At 52.9% G+C, this 17,150-nt stretch overlaps 1 protein-coding gene across 1 annotated transcript; it reads right to left on the reverse strand.

Annotated features, from left to right (window-relative positions):
• LOC128275026 (histone-lysine N-methyltransferase, H3 lysine-79 specific) lies at positions 1-13,029 on the reverse strand. The gene is made up of 7 exons (XM_053013399.1): positions 12,763-13,029; positions 11,258-12,702; positions 10,537-11,188; positions 7,449-10,389; positions 7,163-7,384; positions 6,557-7,084; positions 1-1,064 (listed from the first exon to the last, which is right to left on the reverse strand). Exons 1-7 carry the CDS (start codon positions 13,027-13,029, stop codon positions 1-3), a joined length of 7,119 nt encoding a protein of 2,372 aa, XP_052869359.1.
• Between the last annotated feature and the right edge of the window lie 4,121 nt (positions 13,030-17,150).

The raw sequence follows: 17,150 nt of genomic DNA on the forward strand, positions 1-17,150 counted from the left end.
TCAGGTCGTTGTGGTGGTGCTGCTGCCGGCCGATCGAGCAGCCGCCCTGGCCGAACTGGACGATGCGTTCGAGTGCTCATCGTCCCAGTTCCAGTCTTTGCCTTTCGGGCGAAATTTGGCCGATTTGTGCTTGTGGTGAAGATGGGAGCTGCTATCGCCCGCTACGGTGGAGGAAGTTACTGGTGTTGGTGGTGCTGCCGTGCCTGGCTCTAGTGACGATGGCTGCAGGACATGTGAAGCACCGGTACCACTGCCGGCGTGCCCTGAATCGGTAAAGTCCGTCTGATCCATCGCATCACCGCCACTGATGGCACTGTTCCGGCCACCGCTCAAACTTTCCTCGTACTCTTCCCAGTTGCGTTCGCGAAACTTTTTCTTGTAGTGCTTGGCGGACGACGACGACGAGGACTTTGACTGACGCTGGTACTTGAGCGGAATGCCTAAACTGTTGGTATTGCTGGTGGCGGCCGGATTTAGGCCACTTGCACCGCTCCCGGGATGCAGTAGCGCGGGTTGTACGATCGTTGTTTGACCAACGCCACCGACCGCAGCTGCCACTTGGCTGAACAGAAGCGGAGGGCTCGACGAAGGGCTCGGTGTTCTCGGTAACCCCACATCCGACAGTGGCGGACTATCGACCGGTTCCGCTGGCGAAGATTTGATGATCGGAATCATGTGCTTCATCATCAACCCAGCACCGCCGCCGCCGCCACCACTGCCAAGTGTGGCACCACCGGCCGTCGAGCCAACGCTGCCGCTTAGGCTGCTAATGATGCTGCTGCTGCTACCGCTTCCGGTGCTGCTGGCCGTACTGCCTGCGCTCGCACTGCTCGGTGGCACATCGAGCTGCGAAGACGACGAGGACGACGACAGGAACGTGCGGCTGTGATCGCTCTGGTTGATGCCACTGTCCGGGGAGGTCGTGCAGCTCGTGGACGATGGTGGGGCATCCTCGTTGGAGCGGCGCGTTTTATCGAGCTCCGTCGAAGCGAAAGCCACCAGCCGATCGAACCCGGAGCTGACCCGATCGTGCCAGCTCGACTCGTCGTCACCGACCACATCATCTGTTGTCGTTTGAGGGAAGCACAAAACCAATTAATTCCGATGCCAAATGCGTTGAAACACACGTTATGTTTGTGTTTTTGCAACAAAAAATGAGTTATGAAAAGAAAAATGTAAATGCAAATGGAAATGAAACAAAAAAAAAACGAACTGTAAGCTCCCTGTAGCAATGTAAAACGCAAAACGATGGTACGTCTACTAGGATGTGACAACGGTTAACGTTTAAAGTGTTTGAACCAAAACTAACAAGGGTAGCTGTCAAACGCAACACATATCCCTTGCTTGTTGGGCAATTATGTGTGTACTGTTGTGTGTGAGCACAAAAACACGGAAACATATGACGCTGGGAGAGTGGTCAACCGGGAAGTGGTCAATGGCAACGCAAAACACAACAATTAACAACAACAACAATAACAGTAGAAACACCGTCACCACCACCAGGCAGAGCAACAGCAGAACTACGCAGAACTACAAACTACTCTATCTGGGTACTAGCAAATTGATTATGATACGAGCTGAAATGTGAAAACATGTTGCGTTTAAATATGTGTAAGACAATGAAAAAATGGAAAACCACAACCACAACAACAACAACACCGACTATTATGCATACGTGTAACGTAAGAATAACGACCAAATGGTTACTAAGATTAGATCTTTAAAGATACAAAACTCGATCTTGACATATAAACCACAATAGCATGCAAGCGGCGACAAGAACCATCAACTCCGGCTTCAACGTTTGGACGACCTCCTTGAAGAACCTGCGCCGCGGGCGGTCCGTTTTGAGGCCCACTGCAACGGTTGCAGTCAGTCCCTGGCACACAGACACTGGAGCACGCCTTGATATTTCTGTATAGCTCCTAAGCAAAGGATTTTTCTACAATTGTGTATTTAAGTTTACATTTTATTTCCATTGATTTCGTTTCATTGTCCGGCTCCTGCGCGTAATCCTTGCCCTGTTCCAGTATGAAGTTATAACGGCGCGTCGCACCTACTTGTGAGTTATTTTTAATGCCAAATTTGTTCTCTGTTTCGCACGATTTGTTTTACAGGATCGGTACACGATTATTATATTTACACTGCCGGCCTTGTCCTCGTCAAACCCAAAGCTCAAATGCGTTAAATTGTCAAAGGAGATGGAGATTACACAACACTAGAAAAACCTTCAAGTAATTATAGCCCGTTTTGTTAAGATGTTTTTGTGAGTTCAATGAGCGTAACTCGATCCACGATCTTATTTGTTTTTATTTTGATGTGTGTGTATTTTTTTTTTTTTTATTAGTTAGGAAAGCAAACGCCAGCGAACGATCACTTTTCGGGTTTTGTTTTTATTTTCTATTATTTACACAAACTGCTAATTGCGTTTTCTTCGCATCTGTTATGCGGTTTCGTTGTGTTTTTTGTTCCAATGCCTTGTTGCACTTGACAAGAGTATGTCGCCTAGTTTCTATCCTCATTATCCGATCCTCAACTGATCTTGCTGATCCGATCGCGTTCTTACTACCCAGTACAACACACACACACACACACACAAATAGAATAGGAAACATTTTCTATTTCTTAGCTTTATACTTTTCCCATGGATGATTTTTCATATGATTTGAATCATTGATGACAAAGACAAATAATTGACCATCAACAATGTGAAACACATCAAACTAAAACACCAAGCCAAAAAACATCAAACACAACATAGAGCGAAAAGTGATTGCCAATCATTTATTGTTATGGCACAGGACAATCAATAACTCCCGAGAACCCGAGTGATGTGTGCGTGAAAAATCGAGCGTTCGAGTGGAGAACCCACCGATGGAGTTACGCTTCCTAACGTCTCCCCTCCAAACAAGCTTAAGCCCCCCACGTGTCGTATGATCGATCCTTGCACCATTTAGCGCGAAAATGTGCCCAAATGATGATGAGATGAAGTGTGTGTGTGTGTGTGCGGTAATGTTGTGAGCCTTGTTCCTATGTGGTGGTCATTTGAATTTCCGGTTTTCCGGCTTCTAAAATTACACTTTGAAAAGCCAGGAAAGTTCTAGCGAAAGCCACAACGGGCGGCGGCGAATGGGATTATGATGAATGTTTGTTGCTGTCATTAATGATCGTAGGCAAACAGAGAGAGAGAGAAAGAGAAAGAAAGAGTGAGAGAGAAGGAGAGTGGAACTTACCTGTGTGCCGAAGTAAGGGGGAGGATTGTGGATCACCCGTTCGTTTTGCAAATAATAAAAATCGGTGGGAGTTTCAGTCGGTTTATGGTCGTCCCGGGGTCGCATGTTGGTGTGTCAGAAGGAAGGAAGGTCGCCATAAGTAGAGAGCGCGCGCACACCAGCAGTATATTTCGGTTTCTAACTTCATTTTTCGATTACGATCAAACAGATCATGGTCCGACGATCATTTGGGGGAAGGATCACCGCCGATGGTGCGACCGTTACTCGCAGTAAGGCTGATCGACGGAGGATGCGGTCCGAAAGTGCTCGTGGCGCTAGTCGGAACGACCGTTTCGTGGCCGTTCATCATTGTTGCTGCTGGCGACGCCGGTGGCTGAGGGAAGGCAGAATGAGGCAGTTGTTGCAGTGCTAGCTGCTGGTGGGGCGGATGACGGTGGTGTTGTGCTGGTTGCTGTGGCTGACACTGAGCCGTTACATTGGCTGCCATCGTTACATTTCGCGCACGATTCACCTTGCTGCACACGGCGGAAGGATCCGTTGCTAACGAACCAGGATGATGATCGTGGTGGCGGTGATACAAGCCTCCGGGAACGGTAATAATTTGAACATCCGCCGTTGCCAAGGAACCCGATGAGCTTGTTGGAAACACATTAGAGCCTGCTCGATGAGCAGCGGTAGCAACAGCAGCCTCAGCTTCAGCAGCAGCAACACCACCGAAGCCTGATCCCTCTCGATCGTGTACTACCGCCAACGGCAAACTACTACCGGACGAATCGTTAGTTCTCTTTCTTCGGCACTCATCACCACCAGCTTCCACCATGATCGCCATCTTTGACGAGGGTGCGGCGTTGGGTGGTTCTTCGATCGAGTTAAGAATTTTATACACGGTGGCCGCGGCCAGTGGCTCCGGCGTGACCGTCCCCGAAGCACCTTCCGTGGTGCATTCGATCGTACCGGTCACGCTGTTGAATATGATAGTGGTAGTTACGTTAGTCGTATTATTAGCCTTCCCATCAGCGACCACCGACGAGCAGGCGGACGACGGTCTCATATCGGACGTTGCAGTCGTCCGTTTACTGACACTCTCCTCTCCTTCTTGGGGTTTGCGTTTCGGCACCACGGTTCTGGCCGCCGGTGGCCGGATGCCGATGGTAGTTTTGGAAGTTTTAGGCGAAGCACTGTCAGTACTAGTGAAGTAAAGACTACCATCACCACCACCACCGCCGCCGCTGACGGAAGTAGCTGAAGTTGTTGCGGTAGAAGTAGTAGAGGTAGTAGTAGAAGTAACAGTAGTAGTAGCAGTGGCGATCAGACGGCTAGTACCGTGCCCTAAGACCAACATATATACACACACACACGCAATATGGTTTATACATTTTCCGTTCTTTCTTCTCTGCACCTCATCGAACTCAGCAGTCTGGTAGTGGAGACAGCGAACCCTACCAATGCGAATCCAAAGCAGCATAGCGATTTATTGTCCTCAAACGACACACACGAGCGCGCATGTGCTTGGCGAGTACGAAGATCATGGGGTGGCCTATGCTAGCATACCGCACGCAGACGACATAACGAAATTACTGACGAGCCAACCCCGGAAGAAGGAGACTATAGCGAACCCGGAACCAAGCGAACCAAGGAACGAGAGAACGAGCCTATAATGGAAGGACACGCGAGTTTTGTACAACAGTATCGGAGAAACAGAATGTGACAATAATCCTCTATTGAAGCCGTAAATGGTAAGTGTAGACCAGCAAACATTTTATTATACGCTACATCGGAACAAACTCTTGTAAACGGTGCAAATTAAACAATTTATTAACAAGTGATCTAATTTGTGACAAATACTACTGGAAGCAAGAAGACAGCGGTTAAAGCAGAACACCAAAAGACGCGAGCCCATCTAGCAACCTATGAACGCAAGATTGACGGAAGATTTTGGATGGTAAGATTTCATCGGTCACGCTGCTATAACACCGATGTGGTTAAAAATCGTGATAAATCGAAATAATTTAACCAAGTCAATCAACCTTGATCCAGGACCATCGAAGTCCCAGGAAATCGCTACTTTATTTTGCGAAAAATATGTGCTAAAAGAATTGACGATTGAAACTCTATCTTGAATCATGTCTTCACGTAGGTTACTAGATGCAACCGAGACGGTTCATCAAGCACAATGTACGGTGCGACACAATGAATGTTCGAAAGGGAAACTCAAACTGCACTGAAAGAAACGTAAGAAACACAGATTTGGTGGGCTCAGAGAAATGCAATCCTATGCAGCTTGGTGGTCCATGGTCCTCTAGGGCCGAGAGTGAGAGTGCGCTGGACCGAATGGACGGCGGAGTTCTAACCAACCGCGGTTGGGTTTTGCGTGATTTTCGTGCGTGATTTTTCTGTGATTAGAAAAACGAACGCAATGCGTTACATGAAAGCTCACATCAAGCAAGCGGAGGGTGAGATGAATTGCTCGCACGCACACGGACACACCACGCACGGTACCTGATACTTCTTCACGGCTGGTTTGCGGAAGCCTGCACAGCCCGTGGCTTTGACCCCTAGCTATCGATAATAGGTAGCACTAATGACAGTAGCTGTTCCTGTTGGAGAGCGCGTGATGGAAGGAAACGGAAGAAAAATGATATTGTTTATGCACTGTACTATACTAAACAAACGCAACGATAGCAAGCTGACAGCTCGGTCGCGGCATTGTGCTTAGCAGCGCACTTCATCAAAGCAACCCTGGGTTACGACAATCAAAACTCATGGCGGTTTAAGCATTCCTCTGAGCCACTCTTTCCCGGCCCGTCTTTTCGTGGGTTCATGGCCGACAAATCATATTTCAAATGTAGCTCAAACACATAAGCCATGAAAATGAAGATTAGCACATTCGTTTAGAAGGAAACGGACGATGGAAAAAGCTACAGCTACACACAAAAAGGAAACGGGGAAACAAACAGTCAGTACACGGCACACAACTGAAAGTAGAAAGGCAAGCTCAAAACAAACGGAAAAGCATTAACCAGGAGACCAGTAGACAGACGGGGAACCAATCGCACTCTCTAAGCGTTAGGAATTCAACATTCGACACAAACTAGACAACAAATTAAAAAGCATGAAAATGAACTCTCGAAACCACCCTCCGTTAGTCGGCAGGGCAGCAGGATAGTACTAGGAAAAGCGCCATTGCCATTGGGTACGAAACTTAAAAAAGGGGTACACGAAAAGGAAAAATAAACCAGAACTTCCACCATCAACGAAACAAAAACAAAACAAAAGCGGTTTTTCTCAGGGAAAAGGCAACAATTCCGATCCAAAACGCTTACCGTCAACGTCATTCCGCGAGTGTTGGTGTTGCCGCAAGTGCAGCTGATGATGGTGGTGCTGCTGCTGCTGCTGCTGCAGCTGGTGGTGGTTGTGGTGGTGCTGCTGGTGCAGCGGATGATGCAGATGGCGCCGACCATCGTCGTCGACCGAGAGGGAATTGATTTCCGGACTCATCACCATCGGCGGAGCAACCAGTAGCCCGCTGGTGCGACCACCACCACTAACCGGTGGTGGCCCAGCACCGGTGGCTGCGACATTCGGCGGCCCGGAAACGGTACCCCCCCGATGGTGGTGGTGCAATTCCGTCGCCTGTGCGTTGCTGTGGATGAGCATCGCTTCGCTAGTGGCCACCGGCGCCGACGATGCCACCGACGACGACGACGCAGAGGTCGTGTAGAGCATCTTCGGTGGCCGAGTGCCGGCCGGATGTTCGATGATCGGTGACGTTCGCTTCAGGGCCATCGACGAAGAGGACGATTGCGAAGAGGTTGATGATGAGGAGCAAGATGATGATGATGAGGCGTATTCTGTAGGAAGAAAGCAAACCGTGATATTAAATTAAACCCGATCTTGTCGCAACTCCCGGCATCCACAGCGCCACTCACTTTCAGACTTAATGTGTGCGGTTTGTACTATCTGAAGGCCACCACTTCCACCGTGGATATTGCTACTGTTGTTGCTGCTACTGCTGCTGCTAAGGTTCACGGAGTTACCGTGATGGTGATGGTGGATGGCCGTTCCCACCAAATCGCGCCGGTTGCGCTCTTCGTCCTCTTCCTTGATCTTTAGCGTGGCAATGACGCGCGCTTGCAATGACGCTGCAAGTCCTACAAAAAAAAAGCGGAACTTCAGACACCCTAGCCGAAGGACCTGCTACCACCGCGGCGTTACCTTCCAGAGGGGGTCCCCCATTGAGGCGATCCACCATGCGGCCCTCGTCCATGAGCAGCATGTCACGCGATCGTGCCATCATACCGGACGCCGGCTCAATCACCACGGCCGAGCCTCGATGGTGCAGATCCACCACCCCGGGGTGTCCCGGACCGCCGCCACGGTGCATAATGCCGTGCTGCTGCTGCTGCTGCTGGTGATGGGCACTGTGGGAAGACGATAACGACGATGGCGATGGCGACTGAATCGGGTGCTGCAGATGGTGCTGCTGCTGCTGCTGGTGGAGCTGCTGTTGCCGCTTCTGCTCATCGCTAAAGTACGACTCCAGGTAGGGTTTCATGTCGGCACGGGGCAGCGCCATGTACGGGAGCGGCTCATGCCGTCCGGAGCCCAACGTCTGCTGTTGCTGATAACCGGGGCCAGCACTCCCACCGGACGGAGGAACTGGTGAGTATTGTTGCTGTTGCTGTTGTTGCTGTGCGGTGGTGGCCATCGATCGGGGCGATACGGTTGCACCCGGAACGGTTCCTCCCTTCGCACCGATCACTTTCGGGCTGTACCCTTGCGGTTGCGGGGCAACCACCTGACCACCACCGTGCAGATGATGGATCGGCGATTTGCTCTGCTCCCCGACACTGCCCGGCCGCGAGATGGGACTGTAGGCACTCGGTGGTCCGACCACCGACTGACCGGCCCCATCCTCCAGCAACCGGATGCTGACCCGCTCCGGACGCTGCACGTTCGTGTTGATGACCGTGTTGTGTGCCGCAACGGCCGCGCCACCGCCCGTCACCGCTGGAGGGGGGTGCGCGGACATGTTGATGGCTGCGTTGATGATCGACTGGTTCGAGATCTCCAGCGTACGTTCGATCTCCCCGTTCACCAGATCACCGATCGTCTTCGCCGTGCCACCGTGACCTGCCGCCGATGGTCCACCGCCGGCCGCCGAAGGGTGCGTAAGTTTCTCCTGGGACAGATGCCTCCGGAGAGCCATCTTGGCCGGCGAAACCTGCGTGTAGTCGGGCTGCGAGGAAGTCGAACCGGGCCGAGAGTTGTTTCCTCCGTGGCCACCGGCGTGTTGCGGGTGCTGCTGCTGCTGCTGCAACAGATGCTGCTGCGAGGAAGACGACGAAGATGACGACGAACCATGGCCGGGGGAGTGCGTCACCAGTGGTATCGGTTGCTGTTGACCGCCACCGCCGCCGCCGAGGTGGTGATAACGACCACCGGACCCACCCGTGGCCGGTGGCCCGTAGTCCATCGGAAGACTGTCGAGCGAGTTGGTGGACGAACTGCGCGAGTGACTTTGGAGCCCGCCTCCCGAGGACGCCACCGTCGCCACCGTTGCATCGATCGGTGCCGGGTTGGCGCGTGGATCGAAGCGGAAGTTTTCCGGTGCCTTAAACTCCATCTTACCCTCGGCTCCGGCCATTGGTGGGCCACGGTGATGGTGATGGTGATGCATCGGGTGGTCTGCACCGTGCGCTGCTCCACCGTGCGTTGCGTACAGCAAAGCGACCGATCGCTCTCGATCGATGCGTTCCCGTTCCTGTTGCTGCTGCAAGATTTGCTGATGGGTGCTGATGGCGGCCCCACCCGGCGAGTGATGACTCGGGATGCCTGGGTGCTGCTGCTGCTGCTGCTGCTGTGGGACAGCCGTCCCTCCCTTCGGATAGTGTTGGTACTTGCTCGGTGAGATCTTCGTCGAGGCATTGGTGGGGTGCATCTTGTACGGAGACGATGCCGTTGGCACGGGCGAAGAGGTCGTAACGGGGTTGAGGCTATGATGATGCTGACCACTCGTAATTACATTCAGCATTGCGCCGCCGTGCTGTTGTTGATGGTGTAATGCGTGCGGGTTATGATGAAGTAGCTGCTGCTGCTGCTGATGGTGCATAAGATGTTGCTGAGGATGGTGTGCCGTTGGGCTGGGAACTCCGGCCGATCGTGCCGACATGTCGTGAGCAACGACCATCGCCGCATGCGGATGATGCGAACTAGCAACGACACCGGGTGACGATTGCAGGTAAACTGTCGTCTTGCCAGCACCGGGAGCCACACCGTATCCCGATTTCAACGGTGACCCACCGGAGTGCGGTTCGACCAGCATCGCTTGACGGTGCGATGCTGGTGGCGCAGAACCGGCCGATGCGACCGGAACACTGGCAGCACTACTCGACGATCCGGGTGAAGCGGTTGAGCTCGTTTTCGGCGATCCTTGCAGCACGGAGGTGATGATGCTCTTCAGGCGATCCTCAAAGTTGACCACCTTGTGCGAATCGTGCATCTTTCCACTTCCGCGGCCACCACCGGCCTCTGCCGTCGATGTTGCCGCCGCCGCTGAACGTTGTCCGTGCGGATCCGGCCCAGGTACGTAGCATTTCGGAAGTTGTGATCCGGTTTGTGGAGTCAACGGCACCCCGGAAGACCCACCGCTGGCCCCGCGCGGATGGTGGTGGACCTTATTGATGGTCGAAACGGGCGCTGGCATAAGGGCGGCATCTGGTGGATGATGGAACTGCTGTTGCTGCTGCAGCTGCTGTTGCTGGGCGGCTACGGTCGGCTGAGGACCAAGAGTAACGACCACCGCCGCCGCACCCGACGGCGCATGCTGCTTTCCAACGTCCCCGCCGGCACCACGGTGATCCTTAGCCGAGGAGGCGTGCTTGCCAGCCGCCAACAGTTTGCCCGCCTCGATCTGCCGGCCCGTTTCGAGAATCTTTTGGGCCAATATCTCCGGATTGTTCTCCTCGATCTTGCCAATGTCCGGAATTTCGGGCCACTCTTGCGAGCGTGTCCGGTGTTCGCGCGATTTCCGCTGCGAGCCACGGTTCGACGAGCTGGAACCACCGGAACCTGCCTGTCTCGCTGGGGGGCCGCCAACGGCGATCGTCACACCCGGGGGTACACCCTGGCTTTGCTGCGAATGATGAGGATGATGCTGGTGCGGACCAAGGGTTCCCGGTGGGCCACGTGGCGCAGCAGAAGCCGGAGCGTATGCATCGCCGCCTGCCTTCATCCCATCGATCAGGGGTTGATCGCGTGGCGGATGGGCCGTCGCCGCCGAGCTGAGCAGATGAACATCAACCACTCCTCCTCGATCGCGAACTTCCGTGGCGCGGGCAACGGTTATGATGGTGGCCGTGTTGGAGGTTGCCGCTGGCCCTCCGACGGCCATCGTAACTTTCCGTTCGTCGGTCAGTTTCTCGATCAGATTCAGCTCGTTCTCGAGGTTGGAAACCTGCGCGTTCAGCTTCTTGCGCTGCGCCAACGTGTTGGCGATCGCTTTCAGCACCAGCTCGCTCGAGCTCGACGGCGTCAGTTCCACGTCCTCGGCCTTGATGATGGTGCTGTACTGCTGCTGCTGCTGCTGCTGCTGCTGCTGTTGCTCCGTCAGCTTGGACACGTGCTGCACCACCAGCCGCTTCTGTTCCTGCTCCATGACGTTCACCTGGTTCTGCAGCTTGGCCGCCATCACCTGCAGCTCCTTGTGCCGCCCGACGATCTCCTTCGCTTTGCACAGCAGATCATTCTGGCTCGTCGTGCTGATGCCCAGTTCGTTCATGCGCGCCTTCAGCAGAGCCACACTGTCATCGATCAGCACCTTGATCTGCTTCTCCAGCTGGCCGGCCCGGTTCAGTAGCCACTGGTTGCGCTCCCTTTCACGCTCGATCTGCTGCTGCACGTTGTCTCTGTAGGACGGCTTGCGCATCGCATCGATCGCCCGCATAAACTGTGATCTGCAAAGGGGAGAAGAGAAAAGTCAAAATATGACAACCGTCGTCGTCGTCGCCGTCGTCGTGACTTACTTGTACAGGTCCAGCAGTATCTGCAGCGCGTACGGTGTCTCGGACGGCGCATCGGGAATGTCCAGCTCGCTGTGCTGCATATCACCCGCGAGCGAAGTCAGCAGCTGATCCACGCAGCCCCGCGCCGGTGGAAGCCGCTTGCCGATCATCTGCTCCGACGTGCTCAGTAGCGTTTCGTTGTGCAGCAGATCCAGCCCGGCAATGTTGAGCGGTCGCCGCTGGCGTCCCCCCTTCTTGACCCGTCCTCGCTTCTTACCACCGGGTCCCGGAGGCCCTGACACGGCACCCATGGACAGTGCCATCGCTGCGGCGGCACTCGGCGCCAGCATCGCGGCAGCGGCGGCTCCCAGTTCCGACTTTTTGACCGTCGCCTTGGTGCGCGTTATCTTGCGTCGCTTCTTCGTCCCCACCGGTATCCGGCCGTTGCGCAGAACGGGCGAATTGTTGCTATTGTTGTTGTTCTCCTCCTCCGACGGGCTCGTCTTGCCGTCCTTGCTGCTGTTCCAGTCGGCCCACAGCTTCCGTGCGCCGGTCGCCGACGACACCACCATACCGCCATCTGCATCGCTATCGGACGTGCTGTCATCGTTCATGGCGGCCAGTGCTTTCTGCTGGCTGCTGGCGTTCTCCTTGCGTGATCGTGAAGCGCGCGTCGACTGAGAGCCACTGCCACCACTGCCGGTCACGCCACTGCCCGTGCCATCATCGGTGCCCTTCGTTTTGAGCCGCTGGAAGTACCGCTCCAGTTTGGTGCGATCGATGATGTGCAGATAGTACGACACCGGTTTGCCCGTCCACGACACCGAGCCCCGCAACGGGCTCATCTCGCTCACGTGCATGATCGTCCCGATGTCGCTCAGATTGCGGTCGGTGATGCGAAAGTTCAGCGGACAGAAGCTCTTCGACGACACGATCCGCGCTCCATCCTTCAGGTCGGCGAACCGTTCCTTCAGCTGGTGGTCCACGTTCGGGCCGAACGCAAAGTTGTTCACAAACACGATCGTGGCCGCCGTTATCTTCTCCCGGTACTCGTCCGCCAGAAAGTCGCCCTTGATCAGCTCGTAGTCGCCGTACTTCTTGCCGAACCACCGCATCCACAGCTTGAACGTCGTGTTCATGCCCTCGGCGTACTTGGACGGCACGTCCGCCTTCTCGATGCCGAAGCACACCTTCACCGGCGTCGAAGCGGCCATCTGGAGCACGACCTGCCCCACACCCGAGCCGAGGTCGACGAACACATCGTCCGCGCTGATCTTCACCTGATCGATCATCTGGCAGATCAGATCGAACGACGTTTCGCCGTACACTTCGGGCGAGAACGGCTCGTACTGGTTGAGCTTCTCCGGTTCCACCACCGCCTGGTTGTACACCTGCTGGATGATGTGCTTCAGGAGGCCCCGCGACGGGTACGTAAACCTTTGGGCCGACAGTGATGTTCCCTTTTCCTGCAAGCACAGCGGTTTATTAGTAAGACCCCTATTGGCCTCCAGCAGAGAAACACTTACCAGTGCGGCCACGCTGTCGATCGCACGATTGAAGCGATCGCACAGATTCTTCATCGCGTCGTAATCGCCCGTGTCCAGCTTGTTGAGATCGATCTCCTCGATCGCCGACTTGATCTCCGGCATGTCCTCGCACACCCAGCGCACGTTCTCGATCAGCTCGATCCCGGAATCGTGCCCGGTACCGATCGAGAACGGCCAGTTGTACAGGAACGGCTCGGCACCGGCCGGCGACTGCAGCTTCAGCTCCTTATAGTTCGGCGTGGCCATCCTTCCGATACTCTTAGCAGAATTCCCTAATCACGGCCGCTGCTGCTGCTAATACTCGGTATGTTTTGTTTGCGTATGTGCCTTTCTTTTGTTCGATAAACTTGCATTCCCTCGGCACGGACACTCTCCCCGTTATTTAATGTTCTTGAGGTGAGGTGGCCACGGATGCAAGGCACCTAAATTTTTTTTTGCCTTCTGCGCGTTTTCACTTTTCACTGACCGCGAGAGAGAGCACACACACACGACGCGATGATGGCCACGACGGCCCACATTTCTCACTCGGCCCAATGCTCCGGGTCGTTGACTTGGCAGCGGCGTGTGCCGATCGTTCCCCGACGATACAGACGATGAGGATGATGCCGCCGGAGGAACGATGCCCGCCCGCCGAATGTTGTTGTCCGCCGTTGTTGATGATCGCCGAAGAAACGTCTCCGTTGTTGCTGCTGCCACCGGTGCGCCGTTTTCCGCTTCCTTTGCTGCTTTGCTATTAATAAGAGTGCTTTCGGTGCTCTACTTTTGCGCGGCCTCAGCTTCAGCTGCTCCCGATGCTGCTGATGGTGCTTCTGATGGTGGTTCTTCGGTGCCGATATTATGCTGCAGTGGAGCGAATGCATCGTTCCCGTGGTTGTCGTGTTTGCACTAACCGAGAAAGAGAAAGAAAGACAAACAATTAAACCTTTTTTAAATCGTGAATTCAAAATCGAATGCTCGATAAGGGACCTATTAATAGGGTTGCCCCTTCGGGTCGATAAACGTGAACCGTATTGTAAATGTGTAGGATTAATGGTGGCGTCACCGGGGAGAACACCGGAGATGTCACAAATCAACACACTTTTATTGCCCACGGTCACGCAACGCGACGCGCGCGGGATGGTGGCGCCCCGATGGCCGCGGTCAACGACCTTGAAATGTGCAAACAATCATAATTCCTCGTAAACAGCAAGCCTGTCGGCCATTCGTTGGCTCGCTCGCTCTCTCATATCACTGGCACGCGGCGTATCATCGAACACCGCATCCCCCATCCCGGTGGGCGGTGGCGGCAGTGATATTGATTATTCGCCGCCGAGGGTTTTATTTTCAAACTGACCCAGAATACATAAGCAGATTCGCCACCTCACCTCACATACGGCACACGAACGAGGGCGAGAACCAGGACGAGTTCGTTGTTCTCGCTGTGAAGTGTCATCGTTTTTTGCTAAATACCCTCGAGAAGATTAGTACCGGAAGCGTCGAAGTCTAGGGCAATAAAGTTGAGGGGCCGTCATCATAAAACACATTGCACGGCCACGCACCCACCCTCAGGGCACACTTTCCGTTCCCACGGGTCGAGGACCTTCGGTGAGGTGACTCTGTGATAGCTGAAAACGGAAAGCGTTTGTTTCTTTTTCAGCGTGTGCACATGTGACGCGTAACGGCACACGTGTGCCCGGCGCGGCCTCCATCACGTGAGGGATCTACTGCGCCGAGCACTAATACGCACCTAACAAGATGGATTCGGTTTCTGATTGTGGCATCACTCGGCTAAAAATTCCCGAGCTCTCATTTATTCGTCGCTACATTTATTCTTCTAAATCTATGCCGTTACCCTTAAGTATTAAGGTTTAACCTTTTTTTGGGAAAGCCTTCGAATCATGCTTCGTTTCGACTTCTATCTCAACTATTGACTGTCAGAGATGTCCACGGAGGGGCCTCTTGAGTTTACCGAATGCCCAGAAGTAACATAGTGCTAACGAACGTACAGGCGAATACGGTAATTACGGAACGATATGGGTCGAGTTCGCTTCGAAATGATCAAGAAATGATCACCAAAATGTGATACAAAAACATCACGAGGAACTTGAACCAATAATTGTCTGTCCACAAATCCGGTCGTTTTTGAAGCACAGCATCATTTGGAAGGAATTCATGATGCACCACACTACGATAATCGAAGAAAACTGGACCCGGTTATTTTTTGGGCACAGTAGTAGATGTCGAAAATCGTAAACGTTTGAATGGGCGGATTGAGAGAGTTGCACTTTTCTTATTAATGAATGTATTTCTGGAGGACCAGACGAACCGTAAATCCGAGCGTAAAAATGTCAAATCGATCCCGCTTATGTCAAATCGTATATGAATTCGCGAACTTATAAACGATTTGACGTTACAGAATAATGTCACATCGTTTATTTTCGCTTCGTGTGGCCCTCCAGTTTGTATTCAATTGTGTGTTCTGCGCCAACATAAGAATCGCTGTACTAAAACCGACATGATGACGGATGACAGTTTGTCATCCACGGCTTTTTTGAAAAGCAGGCCATGCGAAAGAAAGATAGAAAAATACTATGCTTATTCGGCACAAATCATAGTTGACACTGACAGCGTAGCTTCTTTTTGTGTAACGTCAATCGAGTGCCATTAAACACAAAGATCTCAGTTGCTGAAGCCTTCATAGAAAATGGTCGAAAAACCGCGGTCTGAAAATTCAACGGCTGCTTCAATCATCTAGCGAATCCCAGAGCGCAGCAGCACCAACGCTCGGAAATGTGAAAAGTTCCGACATTGCCGATCAATGTACTGTGTTGTGTCCGCGCGGAGAAAGTGTTTCCGGGGTACTATCTCCCTCTCTTTCACACCGTGGTGGTGGTGATGGTGGCCACTACACGTGAGTGCATCCGCGTCTAATTGCATCAAACCTGGCACCACGGCAACAATTGAGCATTCCCGTCAGGTGCCACACAGCCGAGAGCCGAGAGTCATCAAAGCCGCGCTTTCGCTATCGGTTGATCCCGGGACCACCACCGGAATCCGGAATCATCGTCGCCGTCGCCGTAGTCGTCGTCATTGGCACACATGTGCACTATCGATTTCTGGCGTGCCAAAAGCGCAGACGGAGACTCAAACCACCCCGAAACGATCATCATCTCGCACAGGCAGAGCGCCACGCGGTATGTCTATTAATGTTGGGGCGTCTCTGCCCCATGCTGTGTGCTGCGGCTACTGATGGGTAATCGGTCAGATGTGAGGTGAGTAGGGCAATATTTTGATTTCAGCGTGAGTCACAAACTACAAACTGGAACTAGGAAGCAGAAGTGGAAATTCGTTCGAAAATTTGGAAGTCTCGGGAACGGCACACGCATACCACTTCCGCCCCTCGCCTTTTTCTCACTAGTCGACGCCGAAATGTAGGTCACTCATAAAAACTTCCGCCACCGCGCCACGACCTGCCGACCGACCGTCCGTCGGGGCCTGACTCGACGCCATAAACACAAACCACTCACTCGTTCGCGTGTTGCAGTTGCATTTTCCGGCGCGCCGTTTAAAAATAGCACCAGAACTCCAGCGCGCTCGGCGGGAGCTGTGGTGTGTTTGGCCACCCGGCGACACGGGAACTTTTAGCGGGAAAATAAAGCAATAACGCCGCGGCATTGGAACGGGACCACGAGGACCATGGAACGTTTCTTGTTTTGCTTTAAAGCAGTCAGCACACATCCAAAGTGCGTTTTGAAAATGAAATTTCGGAACGTCAACACGCGTTGTCTTGCATTGGATTGTATGGGACACTTCACACAGGCAACGGCGTCAAGTTACGCCGTCGAAAGTAAAATTCATAAAACACACAGCATTGGGCTCGCAAATTTGTCAAGGTTCGTATAGTTGGAGGTGTGGTGGACGGGGCGAAATATTTCGGGCTGTTTGGTTTGATTATTTGTGTTTATATTTGCAAGTTCAAGATCCATTGTGTTTTGATGCGATAGTTAAAACAGTTTTATGATGAATTTATGTTTGAATTACAAGTAATAATTAAGTTAAAATTGCTTGTGATACAAAAAACCTCAATTGAGTAGTCTTCGATTAGTTTTAAAATACACAAAGTGTCTCAATGTTTTCCCCCGAACGACAGCGGCGAAATGACGGTTCCAAATTCGGCACTTTGGTGTGAAGGCGTCGGTCCCAAATTTGGTCGATCCCAACTTTCAGCTCGCTGTCTGCAGACTGCTTAAAGAAACAATTAAATTACAGAATCAGAATCCGTGGACAGAATCGAACAATTGGACTGGAAGGAAAAGCTAATGGTTTGCAATGGTTTTTTTGCGGATCGAACTCAAAACGAAAGTAAACGAAAGTTATGCAATAACTTG

The sequence above is a fragment of the Anopheles cruzii genome, chromosome 3, assembly GCF_943734635.1.
Source record: "Anopheles cruzii chromosome 3, idAnoCruzAS_RS32_06, whole genome shotgun sequence".
NCBI classification, from domain to species: domain Eukaryota; kingdom Metazoa; phylum Arthropoda; class Insecta; order Diptera; family Culicidae; genus Anopheles; species Anopheles cruzii.

What these genes read in the sequence shown, in the direction of transcription:
- LOC128275026 (XM_053013399.1), bottom strand. Translation starts at nt 13,029, where the DNA reads ATGGCCACGCCGAACTATAAGGAGCTGAAGCTGCAGTCGCCGGCCGGT. An exon ending in ATACTGCTGGACCTGTACAA is followed by an intron (nt 11,189 to 11,257) that starts GTAAGTCACGAC and finishes TCCCCTTTGCAG; the next exon opens with ATCACAGTTTATGCGGGCGA. An exon ending in CGCACACATTAAGTCTGAAA is followed by an intron (nt 7,085 to 7,162) that starts GTGAGTGGCGCT and finishes TTCTTCCTACAG; the next exon opens with AATACGCCTCATCATCATCA.